Consider the following 23,371-nt stretch of genomic DNA (forward strand, 5'->3'; position numbering starts at 1 on the left):
TTTATACTACTACTACTACTACTACTACTACTAACACCTAGTACTACTATCTGCTACTACAGCTACTCCTACTATTAAAACTACTAATACTACTGCTACTACTACAATTACTACTATTATAACTACTAGTAATACAACAACCAATACTACCATTAAAACTACTAATAATACTACTATTGCTACTACTGCAAAAACTACTACTACTACCTCTACTACTACTACAACCACTACTATTACTACTAGTACTACTGCAAAAAACAACTGCAAAACCTACTTGTACTACGAACTAAAACTACAATTATACTGCTAGTACTACTACTAACACTACTACTACTACTACTGCTCCCACAAAGTAAAATGTCATACAGTAATCCACTGCAGACCATTCCCTGTTTAGAAAAAGTACACACAATATGTATTCATCCTGAAAAAGTACTGCTCTTTCTGAAACTATAGTATACTGAAAGTCCATAGAGTCATTTCAGTGACAGGCCTTGGCACAAGGTGCAGAATGAGTGAAGTACAGGTTGATGTGTATGTGAGTACTCTGAGGTTATACACATGTACTGTACATTATTACACTGTTTACACAAGTTACACAAACGACTCTTCTGTTTTAAGCAGTCACACATGAGACACAAAACACTCATTTAATACTTACATTTGTGAACTGTGAGTCTGGTCCCTGCTCCAAAATAAACCTTGTTTCCTGCATTCACACTACACAATACTGCTTAACAAAAACTACTACTTCTTCTACTGCATGTACTCCTACTGCATACCACTGGAGTAAAACTAGTATTCACAACTGAGGGATTTTTAACACATTAAAACAGAAGTTACTCCTCAAAATTATGATCATCATGTATTTATTTTACATCCAGGACTAAAGAAGCACTGAACCAGGACTGAACCGGGACTGAACCAGGACTAAACCAGGACTAAACCAGGACTAAACCGGGACTGAACCGGGACTAAACCGGGACTAAACCGGGACTAAACCGGGACTGAACCGGGACTAAACCGGGACTGAACCGGGACTAAACCGGGACTGAACTGGGACTGAACCGGGACTGAACCAGGACTAAACCAGGACTAAACCAGGAATCATTTTTTTATACTTACATTTGTGAACTGTGAGTCTGGTCCCTGCTCCAAAGAATATTCTATAGTTTCCTGTCCCAGTCACACTACATAATACTGCTTAACAAAAACTACTACTACTGCATGTACTCCTACTGCATTTCACTGGAGAAAAAATAGTATTCACAGTTTCAGGAATTTTCAACATCTTAAAACTCAAATTACTCTTCAAAATTATTTTGAAGGGACTGAACCAGACCTAAACCTGTAGCTCAAAGAATAGACTTTAAAGCAGCTCTGCTTGTGTATAAGTCTCTCCATGGCCTAAGTCCAAAGTATATCTCCGACATGTTAGTGCCATATGAACCATCTCGCAATTTGAGGACTTCAGGGATCGGCCTCCTGCTGGTGCCCAGAGTCAGGACTAAACATGGGGAATCAGCGTTTAAATTTTATGCAGCTAAAACTTGGAACAGTCTTCCTGAAGATGTGAGACAGGCCTCTACTTTGACAATGTTTAAATCCAGACTCAAAACAGTTCTGTTTAGCTGTGCATACGACTGACAGGTTTTTATTCTGCACTCTTCTCTTTTAATGTTGATTTTATGATGATTATTTGTGATTATTTATGTTTGATTTGTGTGATTTTAATGTCTTTCTTATTCTGTAAAGCACTTTGAATTACCTTGTGTACGAATTGTGCTATACAAATAAACTTGCCTTGCCTTGCCTTGCCTAAACCTGGTCTAAACCGAGACTAAACCAGAACTACACCAGGATTAAACCAGGATCATTTTTCATACTCACATTTGTGAACCCTGAGTCTAGTCCCTGCTCCAAAGTACATCTTGGATCCTGTCCTAGTCACACTACATAATACTGCTTAACAAAAACTACTACTACTACTGTATGTACTCCTACTGCATACCACTGGAGTAAAACTAGTATTCACAGTTTCAAGGATTTTTACACACATTACAACTGAAATTACTCTTCAAAATGATTATTATTTATTTACTTTACATCCAGGACTAAACCAGGACTTATTTTTCGTACTTACATTTGTGAACTGTGAGTCTGGTCCCTGCTCCAAAGTACAGCTTCAAGTTTCCTGTCCCAGTATTCACACTACACAATACTGCTTAACAAAAACTACTACTACTACTACTGTATGTACTCCTACTGCATACCACTGGAGTAAAACTAGTATTCACAGATTCAGAATTTTCTCATGCATAAAATCTTAAATTAATCTTCAATATGAATATTATTATTATTATTATTATTATTATTATTATTATTATTATTATTATTATTATTATTATTATTATTATTATTATTATTATTATTATTATTATCATTGTATTATTCATTTATTTGTTTTACCAGGACTAAACTAGTGTGTATTCTGGCAATTTCAAAAGTTCACAAGGCACATGTTTCACAAATGATCTTTACTGTTCATTTGAGTGACAGGCCTGTCACTGACACAATGAGTGAAGTACAGGTTGATGTGTATGTGAGTACTTTGAGGTTATACACGTGTACTGAAGCTCACATTATTACACTGTTTACAATGTTTATATCTAAAACTGAAGCATTTCCCCGTGTCGCCTGTGTCTGCGTCTGAGCTCAGAGAATCTACAGGATTTGAGCCGAAAAAAGTGGGTTTAGTGTGAGCGGAAAAAGCCCCAGAAGAGCCATCGCCGTGAACACGGTCTGTGTACAAGCTCACGAGCACAAAACCATGAGGAAAATCAACAAATATAACGCTCTGTTGTGTACTCACATGTCTGAACGCAGAGCCGGGTCCCTGCTCCAAATATGAGTTTCTCTGCTCCATATGCCTTCACACTACAATACACACTAGTGCAAAAACTACTACAAGTACAACTACAACTACTACTACTTCTGCAAGAATTATTACTACTACAACAACTACTACTGCACATTAGTACTACAAGTTCTACTACTGTGGACTAGTACAAATACTACTACTGTTGCAGACTTATACTACAACTGCTGTTACAGCAAACTAATACTACACAACTAAAGCTGCAGACTGGGACATTTATCACAACATTTAAATACTACTACTAATAGAGTGTTTTGGTACTTAAACTACTTTTAGTACTTTCAGAGTACATGACTTAAATATACGAATACCATCAGATGGATCAGCTCCTGTGATACTACAGTATGATCATATTTATATAAAAGTACTTTGTTTAGTTCAGCTGCAGAAAGTATCTTTACTACGTTCACCTGTATCTGCAGTAACGGCTCCTGTCGCCTCCAAATACAGTTTTACTCTTCACAATAAAAGCCTCAGTATCACAAACACATTTCAGTTTATTCAACACAATAATATCTGAGTACACAGAGTACACACACAGTACAGATTGAGTAGTTATGAAGTATTAGTACTCACTCGTGTGTACTGTGAGTCTGGTCCCAGCTCCAAAGAGCAACTTCCAGTTTGATGCCCCAGTATTCACACTACACACTACTGCATAACAAAAACTACTACTACTGCTGCATGTACTCCTACTCCATACCACTGGAGTAAAATAGTATTCACAGTTTCAGGGATTTCTAACACAATTACTTTATTGAAATTACTCTTCAAATTCATTATTATCATTTATTTACTTTATGTCCAAAAAAACAGAACTGAACCAACATTAAACCAGGATCATTTTTCATACTTACATTTATGAACTGTGAGTCTGGTCCCTGCTCCAAAGTACAGCTTGTATACTCCCCCAGTATTCACACTACACAATACTGCTTAACAAAAACTACTACTACTACTGTATGTACTCCTACTGCATACCACTGGAGTAAAACTAGTATTCACAGTTTTAGATATTTCTGACACATTTAAACTCAAATTACTGTGTGACACTGTATCTGCAGTAACGGCTCCTGTCGCCTCCAAATACAGTTTTACTCTTCACAATAAAAGCCTCTGTATCACAAACACATTTCAGTTTATTCAACACAATAATATCTGAGTACACAGAGTACACACGCAGTACAGATGCAGTAGTTATGAAGCATTAGTACTCACTCGTGTGTACTGTGAGTCTGGTCCCAGCTCCAAAGAGCAGCTTCCAGTTGTCAGTATTCACACAGTACTGCAATCTAGTACTAAAACTACCACTACTGCGGACTAGTACTATAACTACTACAACTATTTCTACAAACTGTAAAATTTGAAATCCCACGAACACCACATCAAAATAGAGACGAAATCTGGACTAAACCAGGACTGAACCAGGACTAAACCAGGACTAAACTAGGACTAGTGTGTATTCAGCCATTTTCTAAAGTTGTCAAGTCACAAGTTACACAAATGACTCTTCTGTTTAAAACAGTCACACATGAGCCACAGACAAAACACTCATTTTATACTTACATTTGTGAACTGTTAGTCTGGTCCCTGATCCAAAGTAAATCTTATAGAGTCCTGTTGCACTAGACACACTTCACAATACTGTTTAACAAAAACTACCACTGCTACTACTACTGCATGTACTCCTATTGCATACTACTGAAATTGTTTGCGGTTTCAAGGATTTCTAACACATAAAAACTCAAATTACTCTTCAAATTATCATCATATATATTTATTGAGCTGAGTGAATGCACTTGGTCAGTATCTGTTTCAATGTAAACCACCTTGTGATGTCATGAAGTGGTAGTTTTCAAGTCAACAGCTCCTTTTAACTTTAGTTCAGTAGTAGATTAGAAATTCCGAGGCTGAAATTAATTATTATTCAAATGATTCTAATGAAGGTGAATGGAGTTTAAAAACACAGTGGAGCACTTCCTGTATTACCACATGATGACATCACAAGGTGGAACAGAGTGTTTTCTGTTTGAGAGAAGAAGAGTTCAATCTAAATATGCAGTTTGTGTGTTAAACGTGTGAAGTGTTGTGTACTCACATGTTTGAACAGAGAGACGGGTCCCTGCTCCAAATATGAGCTTCTGTGCTCCATATGTACTCACACTAGAGTACACACTACTGCAAAAACTACTAGTACAACTACTACAACTACTACTGCAAAAACTATTACTGATACCACTACTACTACTACTGCAAAAACTATTACTGATACCTCTACTACTACTACTACTGCAAAAACTATTACTGATACCACTACTACTATTACTACTTCAACTACTACAAGTCCGACTACTACTACTGCAAAAAACTATTACTACTACTGCAAAAAACTATTACTACTACTGCAAAACACTATTACTCCAAGTACTACCAATACAATTACTACTACTGCAAAAGAAAAAATACCACTAGAACTACTACTATGCCTACCGCAAAAACTATTATCCGACTACTATTATGACTACTACTACTACTATTAAAACTACTGCTAGTACTACTACTGCAAAACTACTATAGCTACTACAACCACTACTATTACTATTGCAAAAGCAACTGCATGCTCTACTATAACTACAAACTACAACTACAATTAAAACAGCTACTACTACTACTATTATTACTGCAAGAACTATTACTACTGCAAAAACTACTACTACTACTACTACAATTACTACTACTACTACTCCAAAAACTACCACTAGAACTACTACTAGTACTACTGCAAAAACTATTACTACTACTGCAAAAAGCATTACTCCGACTACTATTATGACTACTACTACTATTAAAACTACTACTAGTACTACTGGAAAACTACTATAGCTACTACAACAACTACTACTACTATTACTATTGCAAAAACAACTGCACGTTCTAGTACTAACAACAACTACTACTACTACTACTACTACTACAACAACAACAACAGCTACTACTACTACTGCTGCTCCCAACACATAAAAACATCAGACCATAGTACAAACCAAAGGGATTCTGGGATACGTGTATTTGTGAGTTTATTTCTTCCGTTCTGACCTGTTTGAACGACGAGGTGAGTTCCGGGTCCAAATGTGATTTTGTCTGTGCCTCGATTCACACAGTGTCTGAGCTCAGAGCAAATACCTCTGCACACCTCACCTTTAACATCCCCTTTAAGACACCGCTCCACTTTAACTAAATACTATAGATATTTTTAGAACAAGAACAACATTACAGACACATGAGACAGACTGAAATATGAACTTTAAAATAATCCCAGAATCCTGTGTATTTCAGAACATGAGGTTTAAAGTACAGGGTAAGCAGCTTTTACTCATGGAGACACAGGGAGGGCATCTGACACACGGGGACATTTCAGAACATTGTAATAGATAAATAAATGCAGTTTTTTTTTTTTTTATCTAACTGTGACACTTACATTTGTGAACTGTGAGTCTGGTCCCTGCTCCAAAGTACATCTTGTCCAACGCAGTATTCACACTACACAATACTGCTTAACAAAAACTACTGCTACCACAACTGCAACAACTACTGCTACTACTACTACTACTACTACTACTACGTACATATACCTGCACTAGTATATTTTACACTATGGAAGTTATTTCCAAAAACAAAATAACACATCCAACTGTGATACTCACATTTTTGAACTGTGAGTTTTGTCCCAGGTGCAAAAAGCAGTTTGAGCTTTGAAGTTTGAGAATTCACACTGCAGCAAATAGTGTGACAAAAAACACACTAGGACTAAACCAGGATTAAACCAGGACTGAGCCAGGACTGAACCAGAACATGTTTGTAGAGGTCTAAACTGTCAATAGTGCAAGTTTTTTTTTTTTTTTTTTTTTCCAGAAATTTTACATTTTTAATCCAATTTACATTTTTGTCAATACTGCTCCACAGAAACAACTGCTACCACCACAACTACTATTACTACTACTACTGCATATCTATACCTGCACTACAAGTATTTTTAACAGGTATATTTTACACTACACCAGTAAATGTTACATTAATTACACTATTTGGGCTTATTCCTGGTTTAGCCTGGTTTAGTCCTGGTTCAGTCCTGGTTCAGTCCTGGTTCATTCCTGGTTCAGTCCTGGTTCAGTCCTGGTACAGTCCTGGTTATGACAGTTGTTTTAAAGGTTGCTTCAGTTGTATATTATTTCAGACCCAGTACATTTTTAAGTCTAAGAAAATGTATTGATGAAATATTTGTCTGAGTAGACGCTCTATTCACAGGCAGGTCACACGCCCCAGGTGTGTTTGTGGCTAATGACTTCAGCACCTTTATATTCAGATGAAGTTAAATTTTAGATTAGCAAGAGGAATATTTACTCACGTTTTTGAACAAAGAGTTTTGTCCCAGATGCAAAAAATAGTTTGTATCCACCCTGAGCAGTCACACTGCAGCTAAGACTGTGACAAAAACACACCAGGACTGAACCAGGACTGAACCAGGACTAAACCAGGACTGAACCAGGACTAAACCAGGACTAAACAAGGACTAAACTAGGACTAAACCAGGAATAAGCCAGGACTTAACCAGGACTGAACCGGGACTAAACAAGGACTAAACAAGGACTAAACTAGGACTAAACCAGGACTGGACCAGGACTGAAGCAGGACTAAACCAGGACTGAACCAGGACTGAACCAGGACTGAACCAGGACCATAAATTAACCAGGATCAAACTAGGACTACACCAGAATGATTATGAGGGCTAAAATAAGACTAAACCCAGATTAAAAGAGGACTAAACCAGGACTGAGTTCTAAACAGAGAGCAGTGTAAATTTTTTTCCACTTGACACTTACATTTGTGAACTGTGAGTCTGGTCCCTGCTCCAAAGTACAGCTTGTTTGCTGCTCCTCTATTCACACTACACAATACTGCTTAACAAAAACTACTGCTACCACAACAACAACAACAACAACAACAACTACTACTACTATTACTACTACTACTATGACATACCTGCACTGAAGTAAAAATTACATTAATTACACTATTTGACTTGAGTTTAGGTTTAGTCCTGGTTCAGTTTTGGTTTAATCAGTATCAAACTGGGACTACACCTGAACGATTACCAAGGCCAAACCAGGACTAAACAAAGACTAGACCACAACATGTTTGTAGAGATCTAAACAATCAGCAGCATAAGTCAAGTTGTGACACTTACATTTGTGAACTGTGAGTCTGGTCCCTGCTCCAAAGTACATCTTGGTTCCTCCTCCAGTATTCACACTACATAATACTGCTTAACAAAAACTACTGCTGCCACAACTACTACTATTACTACTACTACTGCATATCTGTACCTGCACTGGAGGTATTTTAAACAGGTATATTTTACACTACACCAGTAAAAGGTACATTAATTACGCTATTTTAGTTCATTTCTGGTTTAGTCCTACATTAGTTCTGGCTTAGTCCTTAAATTCAGATGAAGTTAGACGAATATTTACTCACATTTTTGAACAAAGAGTTTTGTTCCAGATGCAAAAATCAGTTTGTATCGACCCTGATCAGTCACACTGCAGCTAACAGTGTGACAAAAACACACCAGGACTAAACCAGAAATTAACCAGGATCAAACTAGGACTACACCAGAACAAGTATCAGAGCTAAACCAAGACTAAACCTGGACTAAACCAGGACTAAACAAGGACTAAACAAGGACTAAACCAGGACTAAACAAGGACTAAACAAGGACTAAACAAGGACTAAACCAGGACTAAACAAGGACTAAACAAGGACTAGAGCAGAACATGTTTGTAGGGAGGGCATCTGACATTTCAGAACATTGTAATTTATAAATAAAGGCAATTTTGGTCATTTTTAATCCAACTGTGACACTTACATTTGTGAACTGTGAGTCTGGTCCCTGCTCCAAAGTACATCTTGTTTGCTCCCCCACTAGTCACACTACACAATACTGCTTAGCAAAAACTACTACTGCCACAATGACTACTACTACTGCTACTACTACTACTACTACTACTACTGCTGCTTACATATACCTGCACTGGAGATATATTTGACACTAAGTAAGTTATTTCCAAAAACAATGCAAACATTTTTAATCCAGATGTGATACTCACATTTTTAACAGTCCTAAAAGAGGACTAAACCAGGACTAAACCAGGACTAAACCAGAGCGTGTTTGTAAGGTCTAAACAGTCAGTAGCGTAAGTTATTTCCAAAAACAAAACATTTTTAATCAAATTGTGACACTTACATTTGTGAACTGTGAGTCTGGTCCCTGCTCCAAAGTAAATCTTGGATGCTCCCCCACTACTCACACTACACAATACTGCTTAACAAAAATTACTGCTAACTACTGCTATCACAACTGCTACTACTACTATTACTATACTACTATGACATACTTATACCTGCACTGGAGATATTTTAAACAGGTATATTTTACTCTACACCACTAAATGTTACATTAATTACACTGTTTCGGTTCAATCCTTTTTTGTCCTGGTTTAGTCCTGGATCAGTACTCGTTTAGTCCTGGATCAGTACTCGTTTAGTCCTGGATTAGTACTCGTTTAGTCCTGGATCAGTACTCGTTTAGTCCTGGATCAGTACTCGTTTAGTCCTGGATCAGTACTCGTTTAGTCCTGGATCAGTACTCGTTTAGTCCTGGATCAGTACTCGTTTAGTCTTCATTTAATCCACTCTTTGTCACTTTGAATCCAACTGTGACACTTACATTTGTGAACTGTGAGTCTGGTCCCTGCTCCAAAGTACATCTTGGATACTCCCCCAGTATTCACACTACACAATACTGCTTAACAAAAACTACTGCCACACTACTACTACTACTACTACTGCTACTACTGCATACATATACCTGCACTGGAGGTATTTTAAACAGGTATATTTTACACTACACCAGTAAAACCTCTTAGAAAGTAATGGTTCAGTCCTGGTTTAGTCCTGGTTCTGACAGGACTGCACCGCTCTAAAGTGCTCTGATCACGTATATTTGTAAGACTGGGCGCTGCAGAACTGCTATTTGACACGTTTCTCTGATGAGGCAATTTAAATCGACTTAATATCAGACAGTCTCCTCCTGCCTCTGTCTGCGCAGGTGAGTCTGGGTCTGTCTCTGTGTCGTTTTCTTTGTTTCTCTGTTGTCACCAGCTCGTACAGTCTCACTCATCAGAATTTAGCCACAGGTGAAAGAAAAGACCACAGTGTATAGGGAAAGCGTGTGTGTGTGGGCACATATACACGGAGCTCTGTCCACTTGAAGCACATTGTCATAGAAATAAGTTTGATGAGCTGATGGACTCTCACGTGGTTCATGGTGTTTGGGGTGAACGATGTGCTCTGTTTGTGAACAAGACTGACCTAAAAGAAAAGTAAATCTAGTGCAGTGGAGTCGCTCCACAGAGCCACGAACACGTGTGAAAATGACGAAGACAAGGACTAAACCAGAACTTAACCAGGACCAAACACTGACTACACCAGAATGATTATCAGGACTAAACCAAGACTGAGCCAGGACTAGACCAGAACATGTTTGAAGAAGTCAGTAGTGTAAGTTATTTTCTAAAATAAAAGGTTTTTATTGAAATTGTGACACTTACATTTGTGAACTGTGAGTCTGGTCCCTGCTCCAAAGTACATCTTGTATCCTCGATTATTCACACTACATAATACTGCTTGACAAAAACTACTGCTACCACAACTCCAGCTACTACTACTGCAACAACTACTACTGCATATCTATACCTGCACTGGAAGTATTTTAAACAGGTATATTTTAAACTCCACCAATAATAGTTACAATAATTACACTATTTGAGTTGAGTTTTGGTTTAGACCTGGTTTAGTCCTTGAATTCAGATTAAGTTAAGTTTCAGATTTCAACAAAAGGAATATTCACTCACCCTTTTGAATCGTGAGTTTTGTCCCAGACGCAAAAAATAGTTTGTATCCACCTCCAACAGTCACACTGCAGCTAAAAGTGTGACAAAAACACACCGGGACTAAACCAGGACTAAACCAGGACTGAAGCAGGACTTATCAGGACTAAACCAGGATAAAAGGTAATTTATCAACTTTGCCAAGAATTTTCTAAAGTATAGCATTAAACTTATGTATATTTTATTTATTCGATTACAGGTGTTTGTATGGTTCAAGTAACCTGCTTGACTCCTGGGAGCTTAAGTTAAATTTAATGCTGCATTGCGGAATATTCCAGGCAAAGCAATGACATGACAGGTGCTGTGCTTAAACCCCAGACAGAAGCATTCACATCTGAGAGAAGACTGTGTTTGCAGAGGTTTAAACTACAGGATGAGCAACTTTTACACAGAATAAGACCCCAAGAAGACACAAGGAGGGCGTCTGACACACAGGGAGGGCATCTGACACACAGGGACACTTAGTTTTCAGGACATTATGCGACTGTAATAGCCTTTTTCCTTCACTACATGCAACATTTTCCGGCATTTTGTCCGTGAACCATTTCCTTAACCAAAGTGTATTAAAATTCCACTGCATCAAGCAATAAAACAAGAAAAGAAAAAGAGATACACCTTATGTTTACCTGTCAAACTTTAAGCCCCGCCTCCTTCTCGTTTGCATCCAATAATAATCCAGAAATAAAGATCAATTGTTGCTCCTTTCTCTCATCATCCACATAAAACCAGATGTCCTTCCATTGCCTTTACCCAGTGTGGACAGTGGACAGCACCACACACGCCCCCTTGTGACTGGACACTGTCATGTTTCAACTTGCACAAAACCTTCCTCAGCAGTTTTCCATTGATTTGCCAGTTTGTGCTTCAGATGCCCTTCCATAGATCGGCTGTAGACTCCTTGTTAGGTTTGCAGGGTTCCTCTCAGAAGCACAAGGGAAAAATGTCACAGTTAAAATCATTTGATGAGAGGACAGAGACAGGAGGCTGAGGAGCTCCGCCCTCACACTCATATCAGACCTGTCATTAAACACTGGAGCATGAAACACTTAGAGAAATACTGCCACCTCCTGGACTAATGTGGAAAACAATCTCATTTTAATCAGTAATAAAGGAATTCTTGTTTTATTTCATACTTGGTAAATGGTCACATTTTTATATAGCACTTTCCCAAATTCAGGGCACTCAGAGCTCTTTACATCAAAGAACCACTGACCCATTCACACACACGGGTTAAGTGTCTTGCCCAAGGACACAACAACAGCATCCATCTGTAGGAGCTGGTATTGTACTGAGCCACTTTTCCAGCTGTAGCTCTGCTGGATCCAACAGTGCAGGCAGAGAGCTGCTGACCTCGACTGGGATGTTGTCAGACGGTGTAAAGAATACTTTGAGGATCTCCTCAATCCCACTGTCTTGTCTTCCAAGGAGGAAGCAGAGACTAAGGAGTCGGAAGCAGACCCATTCATCACCCTGGCTGAAGTCACTGAGGTAGTGAACAAGCTCCTCTGTGGTAAGGCTCTGGGGGTGGATGAGATCCGTCCTGAGTATCTTAAGTCTCTGGATGTTGTGGGGCTGTCTAGGCTGACACGTCTCTGCAACATCGTGTGGCGGTTGGTGACAGTATTACCAGGGCAGGACCAGGAGAGTGGACTTTCTGGGATCGAAGGCTGTGTTCCAACCTGCAGCCGGGACTGGGGGCATTTTTCCCACCGGAGGAAGTGTCTGGGGTGAGGGAGAGGTCCCTGCTGGCCCCGCAACCTGGCCCTGGATAAGCCTGTCTTATGAAAATATAATCTGTGGTATAATAATAATAATAATAATAATAATAATAATAATAATAATAATAATAATAATAATAATAATAATAATAATAATAATAATAATAACAATAACAATAATAATAATAATAATAATAATAATAATAATAATAAGAAGAAGAAGAAGAAGAAGAAGAAGAAGAAGAAGAAGAAGAAGAAGAAGAAGAAGAAAAAGAAGAAGAAGAAGAAGAAGAAGAAGAAGAAGAAGAAGAAGAAGAAATCATATCTATAGAGCTTTCATATCTATAGAGCTTTTCTAAACACTCCAAGAAGCACAGTAAACCAGGAGAACCAGCACCAGGAGCACAAACATTCAACCTAAATGTCTACTTTACAAGATGCTGTTGACAACTCCATAAGCAGCAATGCAGACTGAGAATGAAGCAGGCCTTTTATTCTTGTTTTTTTTTTTTTTTTTTTTTTAAACGTAATACACATGTTGATAGAATGACAGTCAATATGAACAAAAGTGGAATACATGTTAAGTTGAGGCAAATAAAAATACATTACAACATACAATTCAATGCAGGAAAACAGAGGAATCCTAATTCTTCTGTGATGTTAAGACATTTGGTGGATTTATTATTTAAAAAACTGAAGGTAAATTTTGATCTCTATGATACTGACTTTAAATATGGGTCTGAAGTTTGAATTTGTTTTCCCAGCAGAATACATAGATTTACTCAATTCAAGTGAGTTCAGTATTGATTGTGATGACAGTAGGTTTTATGTTTGAACATTCCAAATGAATTCTGACAGATGTTTTTACAGAATAAGTGTTGCAAGATCAGACCAGAGTTCCTGTAGAAAAGGTTCTTTATTAAGAGATGGACCAGCCCATGTCCTCATCAGGAAATGATGGGGGCGCCAGGTGACTCCCTTTTATAATGGTAGGTATTTGTATTGGGTATTTTGGGTCACTTACATGTGATCCAAAATACCCATCATGCACACTCAGGTACTGCTCAAGTCTCTGGCTCTTGTGGCTCAGAGAATAGACTTTAAAGCAGCTCTGCTTGTAACAAGTCTCTACATGGACCAGCACCAAAGTACATCTCCCACATGTTAGAGCCACATGAACCATCTCACACTCTGAGGACTTCAGGGACCGGCCTCCTGCTGGTGCCCAGAGTCAGGACTAAACATGGAGAATCAGTGTTTCAGTTTTATGCAGCTAAAACCTGGAACATTCTTCCTGAAGATGTGAGACAAGCCTCTACTTTGACAATGTTTAAATCCAGACTCAAAACTGTTCTGTTTAGCTGTGCATGTGACTGAAAGATTTTTATTTTGCACTTCTCCTTTAATGTTAATTTTATGATGATTATTTATTTATGTTTTGATTTGTTGTATTGTGATTTTAATGTCTTTCTTATTCTGTAAAGCACTTTGAATTACCTTGTGTATGAATTGTACTGTACAAATACACTTGCCTTGTCTTACACAATAAAGACATCTGTGGAGATTTTTTATTTCTTAATTTTGTCTTGTAGCCATATTTTAAATTTAAATAACTTCCATTTTTATACATTGTTGAAGTCTTTTTTGTTGAAAATGCTTAACCCCATCACAACATTTTTTATCACATCGTAATTTCCAATTACCTCAGCAGTGTACATTATTTTTGGTTAGGGTTAGGGTTAAAAAGCAGGAGCAGTTAGTGTCAAACTCATTTTGGTTTGGGGGCCACATATGACCTAACTTGATCTCAAAGGAGCCAGACTCACAGCATAAATACTTGAAAATAACACTAAGTCAAATTTTTTTGTGCACAGAAACAAGTTCCAGACAAAATTAGTTTATTTAAAGACTATTCTTTTACTAATTATATTATGAACAACCTGAGACTTTAAGAAAGGTAGGTGCAATTTCAACACAATGTCTTGTTCATTTGTGTGTAGCTGATCACAGTGACTAAATGTTTTGTGCAACAACATTTACTTTTTTGTGCATGTTGAGATTAATATAGAAATAATTTTAACTCCATTCTGCATCTGTGAACTAAAATAACTCCATGTCTAAAATCATGCGCAGGAGTTACTTTTTCCAAAAAAATATGAACATAGCGTTGTCAAATTCCTTGTTAGTGCAAGGTTCAATTTATATTTAAAATAACATGTCATGTATAACATGTCATGTATAACAAATAATATTTTTCCCAACCAAACTCTTGTGCAGTAAATCTTTGACTAACTCTGAATGTAACAGTGTGTGTTTTTCATAGTGCAAATAATGTTTCAAATTGTATTTCACAGGATTTAGTTCTGCTTTGTTTTTGCTCCAGAAACTTGGCATCTTTTAGTCTTCACAAGTGCAACAACATCAGGCACAGTGCTTGTGTGTTAGCCTTGAGCCTAGCTTTGTTTTATTAATGTTCATTACAGAGAAAACTTGCTCACAAAGGTAAGTAGTCACGAACATGCACAGTGTTTTTGCAGTTAATGCTGTTAATTTAGCGCACCCTGGGAGAAGACACATAAAATGTGTCCAATCCCACAGAAGCAAATTTGTCCTTCAGTGTTACATCACACTGTAAATCTATTATTTCAAGTCGGTAGGCACATCAGAGGTTTTGACTGGGAATGTGGTGCGAAAAACTGAATTCTGTCTCGAGCTCACTAAAGACTTTAAATGGTCTCTCAAACTCCCTCAGCCATCCCACAGTCTTGTCTTTGTACAGACTCATGTCAGCAGTACAGGTGGCTTCACATACATGTCTCAGACTAGGAAAATGAGCAGGGTCACTATTTGCCAGCTGCGTCTCCCACAACATGAGCTTTAATTTGAACTCACGAATCTTATCATAATACTGTGTGACAATTTTTTTGCCCCCTTGCAACATTTTGTTCAGATTATTCAAGTGCTCAATAATATCAACCATAAATGCAAGGTCCTGTATCCATTGTTCACACTGTAATTCCACCACAGGTTTACCTTTTTTGCACCTCATGTACATCAAAATGTGCTTTAGCCCAGCACCTCGGCTTAAGCATTTTACTTCAGTAGTAAAGCAGACCATGGTTGATGTTATTGTCACTGAGAAAGTTTTCAAACTGGTGATGATTCAGACCTCTGACTCTGATGAAATTAACAGTTTGGACAACAACTTACACAACATGATCCATTCTTAAGGACTTGCAGCACAATACCTCTTGGTGTAATATACAGTGAAATGTCCAAAAATCATCACCTCCATTCGCAGCTTGAACTTAACAGCCAGGCAGACAGCGCGAAACCAGCCCACACCTACTCTGTTCAGCACAGCAACAACAGCGCAGAAAAGGTCCTCAGCTGTTGTGGTATCTAACATAGGCACCAAATCCTCCTTAATAGTCAAAGTCTCATCAGCACCACAAATGAATATGGCTGAGTGATGTCTGTAATATCATTGCTCTCATCAATGGCAACACAAAATGCTACACACAACTCCACTTGCATTTCAATTGAGTGTCCAAATCTGTCACTACTTCTGAAATCCTTTCTGCCACTCCGGGCAAAAATAGACTGCTGTTTCTTCAGGCCCAGCAGCAATTCATTATCATCTGTCTTCTCAATTCTTTCTTTTTTGCCATGCTGAGTCTCATAGTAGTGTTTAAGACTATATTCCTTCAGCACCGCCACTTTTTGCACGCATACCAAGCACACCCGTTTCACATTTACCTCCATGAATAAAAAGGACTTAGTCCATTTTTCTTGAAAAACCTGACACTGAATGTAAACTTTTCTTATTTTTGACAGAACTGTTTTGAGCCTGGATTTAAACATTGTCATAATAGAGGCCTGTCTCACATCTTTAGGAAGATTGCTCCAGATTTTAGCTGCATAAAACAGAAATACTGATTCCCCGTGTTTAGTCCTGACTCTGGGCACAAGCAGGAGGCCGGTCCCTGAAGTCCTCAGAGTGTGAGATGGTTCATGTGGGTAACATGTGGGAGATGTTCTTTGGAGCTGGTCCATGCTGGTCTATTCTCTGAGCCACAGGAGCCAGTGCAGAGACCTGAGCACAGGACACATGTGTTTGTACTTCCTGGTTCTAGTGAGGACCCAAGCAGCAGTGTTCTGGATGTACTGCAGCTGTGTTAAGGCTCATTTGGAGAGGCCCATGAGCATGCCGTTACAGTAGTCTAACCTACTGGAGATAAATGCATGGATAAGTCTCTCGAAGTTTGGTTTTGAGAGCAGATGTTACAGATCTGATGTGACTGTTAAAGTTCTAGTCAGAGTCAGTTATTACCCCTAGATTTGTAGCCTGATTTGAAGGTTTTAGAGAAAGAGACTGGAGGTGACTGCTGACACTTTCTCTATGTTTACCTGGCCAAAGATGATGACTTCAGTCTTGTCTGAGTTTACCAGGAGAAAGTTCTGGTCCATATTCACCTGCTGCCAGTGGCAGTAGCAGCATGTAGAGATTGAACAACAGGAGTTCCAGGATTGACCCCTGGGGCACCCCACAGGTCAGGGACCTGCGTTCACAAGAGCCAAGTTTTCATTTGTGCCCGCTTTGGTGGGAGGAGGCTACAGAAGTGCTGGACATGCTGCTAAGCTAGCACCATGTTACGTCGCAGAAAATTTCGACAAAATTAAGAAAAATATATTTTTATATAAAATCAGGGCCTTATCCAATCTCTAGACGGGCTTGACCCAGGCAGCATCTTTGACACCCCCGCCCTAGATGAAGGATGACAGCATGATGATCAGACAGCACTGCATAGCTGTGACAGACATCTGTATACAGTTAGGTCAATCCCTGAATGTAGTGATCAGCTGGTTTTACTCCAACTGAATTCTTTCAGGCATGGGTTTCAAAACATCCGCATATTAATAAGATTCAATTGGTCCACAGTACAAACTACAATTATGACTCGTGTCTCGCTGACGTGTCAGATAAACTAACTCCTGAGGTGATCTTGTGGATACCTTTCTGCTTAAGTGCACTGTTATTTAACTAGTCTTTATGTCCACAAATGCGTTCTTTTCACCATATGAGAGCACACTTGTGTGACCTCCAGTGATGATCTGTCTGTAAAGGCCACTCTTTTCCCAAAACTGCATGCAGAAACAAGCCGTCTCCTGATAGCAGACCCTGGCTGACTGCTTTGTGCATCAGCTCACAGAAACATAAGGGGAGGGGTGGAGAAATGAGTGACAGGGAGAGAAAAAGCCGACTCTGGTTGGCAGTGGGCATTTTCAACCAGCCCAATAGATCCGCCCCTGAAGTAGTCATTTTGTGTATTTTCGTGTCATATGTCCGGTGTGTGACAGTGGCTGTGGGCGAGCAGGAACCATTCAGGATAAATTGTTCATTACTGAACAACAGAGAGTGACTCCCTCTAGCGGAGCGACTGCAGGATTGTGTTGACTCTGTTTCTGTCGTAACGACTGACAGGGGGACCAAAGAGGCACAACTCGGGGAAAAGTTTAACAATGTTAATTGACAGTTTTAAATGTGCAAATGAAGGTAGATTGATCAGATAGTTGAGAGCGGGGTGTTTGCCGTGGTCCAGGAGTAGAGCGTGACAGCGCGGTCACAGACGAGGTGAGCAGTACCGGTTATGGAGAGCAGGGTCGGAGACAGAGGAGCTGAGCGGGTCCAGGGAGTGGGATCCGACAGGGAGCAAAAACATCCAACTTAGAATGAGTAACAAATGCAAAAACATGAAACTAAGCCAGGCAGAGCTGTACCGATGCGGATATGCGGACGATCTGGCCCTCAGTGTCAGGTCCTGGCTCCTTTTGTCCTCCCCAGGTGCAGCTTGATTGCTGATTAAAAGCGGTGTGCACAGGAGGAGCCCAAGTCTCCACCGAACTCCAGGCTCAAACACAGTGTTGGTGTTTCCTGTCACCCTGGGCCTCAGAGCACAGTAGTACACAGCAGAGTCTGTCACATCCACATCCTGGATCTTCAGAGAGAAAGAATCCTGCTCAGCCTCAACTTCAAAGAGCTTTTCATAAAACTCTGGAGATTTGATTGTCTTAGACCATGTTACTGATGATTTAGTTTTCTTCATCATGTATTTAGGAGCTCCTCGTCCTTCTTACTTGTACAAAAACAGAGTTGGAGTGTTGGAAGTTGTTTTAAAAGTGCACTGTATTGTGGCTGTGTGTCCCTGAGGGACAGAGGCGTCTCCTTGTGTCTGGGTCACTGTGTCTTCTCCTTTACACTCTGGGGAAGAACACAGGAGCACAACCAGAGCTGAGAGCAGTGTACACAGGGCAGACTCCATCTTAAAAGCTCAAATCCTCTCAAGTGTCTGTGGCTGTGTCTCAATTCGCCAAATGCACCTTTTGAAGGGTCCCTTCGATGTACTCCTCAAAGTGTGGTTTCAAGCTTCCGGTCGAGAATGTGCCCTCCTCAGTGTAGCTGCCATCTTGCTGAAGTGGGACAGGCCTAAACCAGGGACTGCACTTCCACCGAAACATGTGTCCAAAACACAGCTGAGTGATCCTCATGTGAACTTTCTGAAGTCTGCTTAGATTCTCACACTGACAGTTGGCTTTGCTGTGTCTGTGTTTAGTCTGAAGCTTCACAGAGAGTGTCTCCCTCTAGTGGAGCTACTGCAGGATTGTGTTGTCTTTGCTCCAGAGGTTTTTGTTCAGAGTTTTGGTGTTTCCTGTCACTGTGGGCCTCAGAGCACAGTAGTACACAGCAGAGTCTGTCACATCCACATCCTGGATCTTCAGAGAGAAAGAGTCCTTCTCAGCCTCAACTTCAAATCGCTCTTTATTGAACTCTGCTGATTTAACTGTCTTAGACCATGTTGATGATAATTTAGGTTTCTTCATCATGTATTCAGGAGCTCCTCGTCCTTCTTGCTTGTACCAGAACAGAGTTGGAGTTGGATCGCTGGTTTTAAAAGTGCACTGTATTGTGGCTGTGTGTCCCTGAGGGACAGAGGCGTCTCCTTGTGTCTGGGTCACTGTGTCTTCTCCTTTACACTCTGGGGAAGAACACAGGAGCACAACCAGAGCTGAGAGCAGTGTACACAGGGCAGACTCCATCTTAAAAGCTCAAATCCTCTCAAGTGTCTGTGTCTGCTCCTCTCTTACAGTCTGGCTCCTCCCTCATAACCACAGCATTATAAGCATCAGTCTGTATTTAAGAAAGAAAAAAAAAAAGGTTACAATCTACTCTGGCACATTGAAAGGTACTACACCTTAATTTTGGTTTTAAAAATATAACATCAAAGCACTTGACATTTATGGTAAAAAAAATAAAAAATAAAATAAAAGCTTATCATATTTAAAATATATAAGTTAAATATGTCGACAATAAGAGTCTTTACTCATTCATTGTATCCCAGTGACTCCCATCATTAGACCCAATACCTGTGAACAGCTGTTTTCTAATTAGATTAAACCTGTATAGTGTTTGGGTGTTCATGTAGTGGGCAATACTTTATGTTGGGGAATTGTATGACTCCATTGTGAGGATTGCAGTATCAGTGCAGTAATATATGCACTTAAATGTTATCTGAGTTTTGTCCACACTCTTTACATGTTAAAATGTAAGTGGTAAACTCAACAGAGGGAAAGGACCTGTGACCCGGGATCGAGTGACGTAAAGAGCCACATGATGAAAGCAGCAGTCAAAAAGGTTTTGACATATGCCCCCTGCTGGCTGCACAACACTGCTGCACAACATTCAACACACTTTGTCAATGTGAAATGTCACCAGTTTCACTTTGTGCTGATATAAAAGACCTGTGTCATGTCTGAGATGAGGCCCTGCAGCATTTCTATAAACAGTGAAAAGGAGCGGTCCAAGAACAAAGCCCTGAGGTACACCTCTAATCCTCCTGGAGTCCACATATCAATTTCAGATGGAACGACTGCAAAGTCCGAGTGTCCGAGACATTCTTCCCCAGCCGCACGCGCTGTCTCCTGTCTGTCAGGAAGTCAGTGATCCACCTGCAGGTGGAGTCAGGCACGTTGAGCTGAGCGAGCTTGTCCTGGAGCAGAGCAGGGAGGATGGTGTTGAATGCAGAGCTGAAGTCCACAAACAGGATCCTGGCGTAGGTTCCCGGGGAGTCCAGATGCTGGAGGATGAAGTGAAGGGCCAGGTTAATGGCGTCGTCCACAGACCGATTGGCTCTGTAGGCAAACTGCAGAGGGTCCAGGAGGGGGGAGGTGAAGGACTTGAGGTGGTGCAGGACCAGGCGCTCAAATGACTTCATGACTACAGACGTCAGCGCCACAGGTCTGTAGTCATTAAGTCCAGTGATCCTGGGCTTCTTGGGGACGGGGACAATGGTGGACAGCTTGAAGCAGGCTGGGACATGACATGACTCCAGGGAGGTGTTAAAAATGTCCGTGAAGACAGGAGCCAGTTCCTCAGCACAGTGTCTAAGGATGGAAGGAGAGACACCATCTGGGGCCGCTGCCTTATGGGGATTCTGCTTCCTGAAAAGCTTAGTCACGTCCTGCTCCACAACTGTGAGGGCAGTGGGGGAGGAGGGGGGGTCCGAGGTGGGACCCCCCCTCACGTTTACTTTCTACTACCATAGCAACCTGAAATCTTGCCATACTTTGCAGCGGTCTTATGTGGAAGACAGAAACGGAGAACAGCTGCAGGTAAACTGATAACTGCTACATCTGTCATCATGGTTTATATGTCTATAGCTGAGCTTTGTGTCCCTCAACTTGCAGATGCCTTCACTGTGACTGTATTGTGTGCTATTAAATGAAACAAACTGGTGAGTGTTGTTGCTAATACTAATCGGTGCAGCTATTGCAAAATGCTGATGTAACTTTTTGGTGTTTTTGGCACATAATGCCTCAATTTTGAAAGTTTGTGCTGGCGACTCAAATGTTTAAAGTGTGATCTAACAATCACCTAAATTTAAACCAGTTTAATGCAGATACTGTTGGGATATGTTCTGTCTGTGACTAGCTGCTAACAGTGCTAGCTGCTGTCATTCATTGAAGGACTATAGTAATCGAGCATTTGTCTTATTTAAAGAATTAATATCTTAATACTGTCAATTTATGAATTGTTATGATACCACTGTGATGTACATCTAGAGCAAATGTATTTATTGCAATAAGGTTAATATAATGTGTAGAAAACAGAAACTGGAATGTTTTTCACAGGCCAAGTTTCTTCTGTCTGCTTGGACCGGACGGTACTGGACACAAGGCCTGGAACACGCGCCTGGACACTCATACACAGATACAACCTCTGCTTCTCATGTTTTGTTCTCCTCTGTTGATAAACTGGACTCTGAACTCAGTTCTGGAGTAATATTGCAAACCGGGCAACATTGGAATTCTTTAAGCTAAGCAAATCAAACAAACTGAACAGTGTCCTTGTACATACTTTTATTTGCAAATACTATCACAGTACATGTCTTATATGGGCACTACATCCTGCTGTTGTGGTTATTAAGTGCAGTCTCTTCCCTATGAGCTGAACTAGGTCTTCTTAGCCCAAAATAATTTTTGCCAAACAAACGAGTTACAATTATATTTTAATCTGATTGGTCAAAGCATCAAAATATTGTTACATCCAACTGAGAAAACAGGACAGACAACTTCCCTGCACATTTGTCACAAACAAAACAAAATGTATTTTTTGCTAATATAAGCTGAAGAGCATCAGATAGATAGATAGATAGTGTCACGGTGCCTGCTCTGCTCTCCCTGTGTCCTCGTCTTCCCCCCTCCCTCACCTGTCTGTCTCCGGAGCTGGGCGGAATCCGGACTCCTCCCACGCGCACCTGCTCCCCATCAGCGCAATCAACGCCACCTGCCGCGGATAAGAGGGGTTCGGACGAGTCACTCGGCGCCGGAACGTCCGCGTGTTTCACGTGATTATGCTCATGGCTTAGTACTTTGATTCTTGCTTGTCTATTTTGTCTCATTGGAACCTTTTTTGCCCTGCTCCAGATCTCCGCCCCAGAACCAGCTCCGGACTTCCCCAGCACCCGCACCTCCGCCCTGGTATGGTCTTGTGTCTTCACTGTCGTGCACTTTGTCTCTCTGCGCTCACGGACCCGCACCCACGCTCCCCAGCTACTTTGGATTAATGAACTGTGTAATACCAGACACTACGCTATGAAGCTGCCTCGTTTCCCCGGCCTTGTGGATATATGAACTTTGGTTTCTATGAACACTTATTGTGAATAAAGACATTGTAAAAGTTCGTGAGTCTCGCAGCTTTTGGTCCCTACGCCCCGCTGGTTACGACAGATAGATAGATAGATAGATACTTCATTAATCCCCAGCCAGGGAAATTCACCTGTCCAGCAGCAAAACAGAGACACAACACAAATTGCACACAGGTATAAAATCACAAAGAATACAAAGATAACAATACAAAGATAAGATAATAAAGTGCACCCGATCAACAAGAGCTGTTATACAGTCTTATAGCAGCAGGAATGAACGATCTCCTGAACCTCTCAGTTCTACAGTGCAGCGAGAGAAGCCTGGTACTGTGGCTGCTTCTCTGAGCTGCCACAGTCTCGTGCAGTGGGTGTCTGCTGTTGTTGAGGATGGTCTGCATCAGACTCCTCATCCTCTTCTCCACCAGCTCCCCAACAGAGTCCACCCTCCCACCCATCACCGACACACACTTCCTGATTAGCTTATCAAGCCTGTTACGGTCC

General features: G+C 40.3%; 1 protein-coding gene and 1 gene segment (V, D, J or C); both read right to left on the reverse strand.

The window, feature by feature from the left end:
* The window catches only part of LOC117385156 (M1-specific T cell receptor alpha chain-like), a 68,762-nt gene that overhangs the window by 39,991 nt on the left and 5,400 nt on the right, over positions 1-23,371 (reverse strand). The gene's annotated exons all lie outside the window — the stretch shown is intronic.
* On the reverse strand, positions 19,293-19,818 carry LOC117385147 (T cell receptor alpha variable 18-like). The segment is given in 1 exon segment: positions 19,293-19,818. A coding segment is annotated over 1 exon segment (447 nt).

Source organism: Periophthalmus magnuspinnatus, chromosome 17 (assembly GCF_009829125.3).
Source record: "Periophthalmus magnuspinnatus isolate fPerMag1 chromosome 17, fPerMag1.2.pri, whole genome shotgun sequence".
Lineage (NCBI taxonomy): Eukaryota > Metazoa > Chordata > Actinopteri > Gobiiformes > Gobiidae > Periophthalmus > Periophthalmus magnuspinnatus.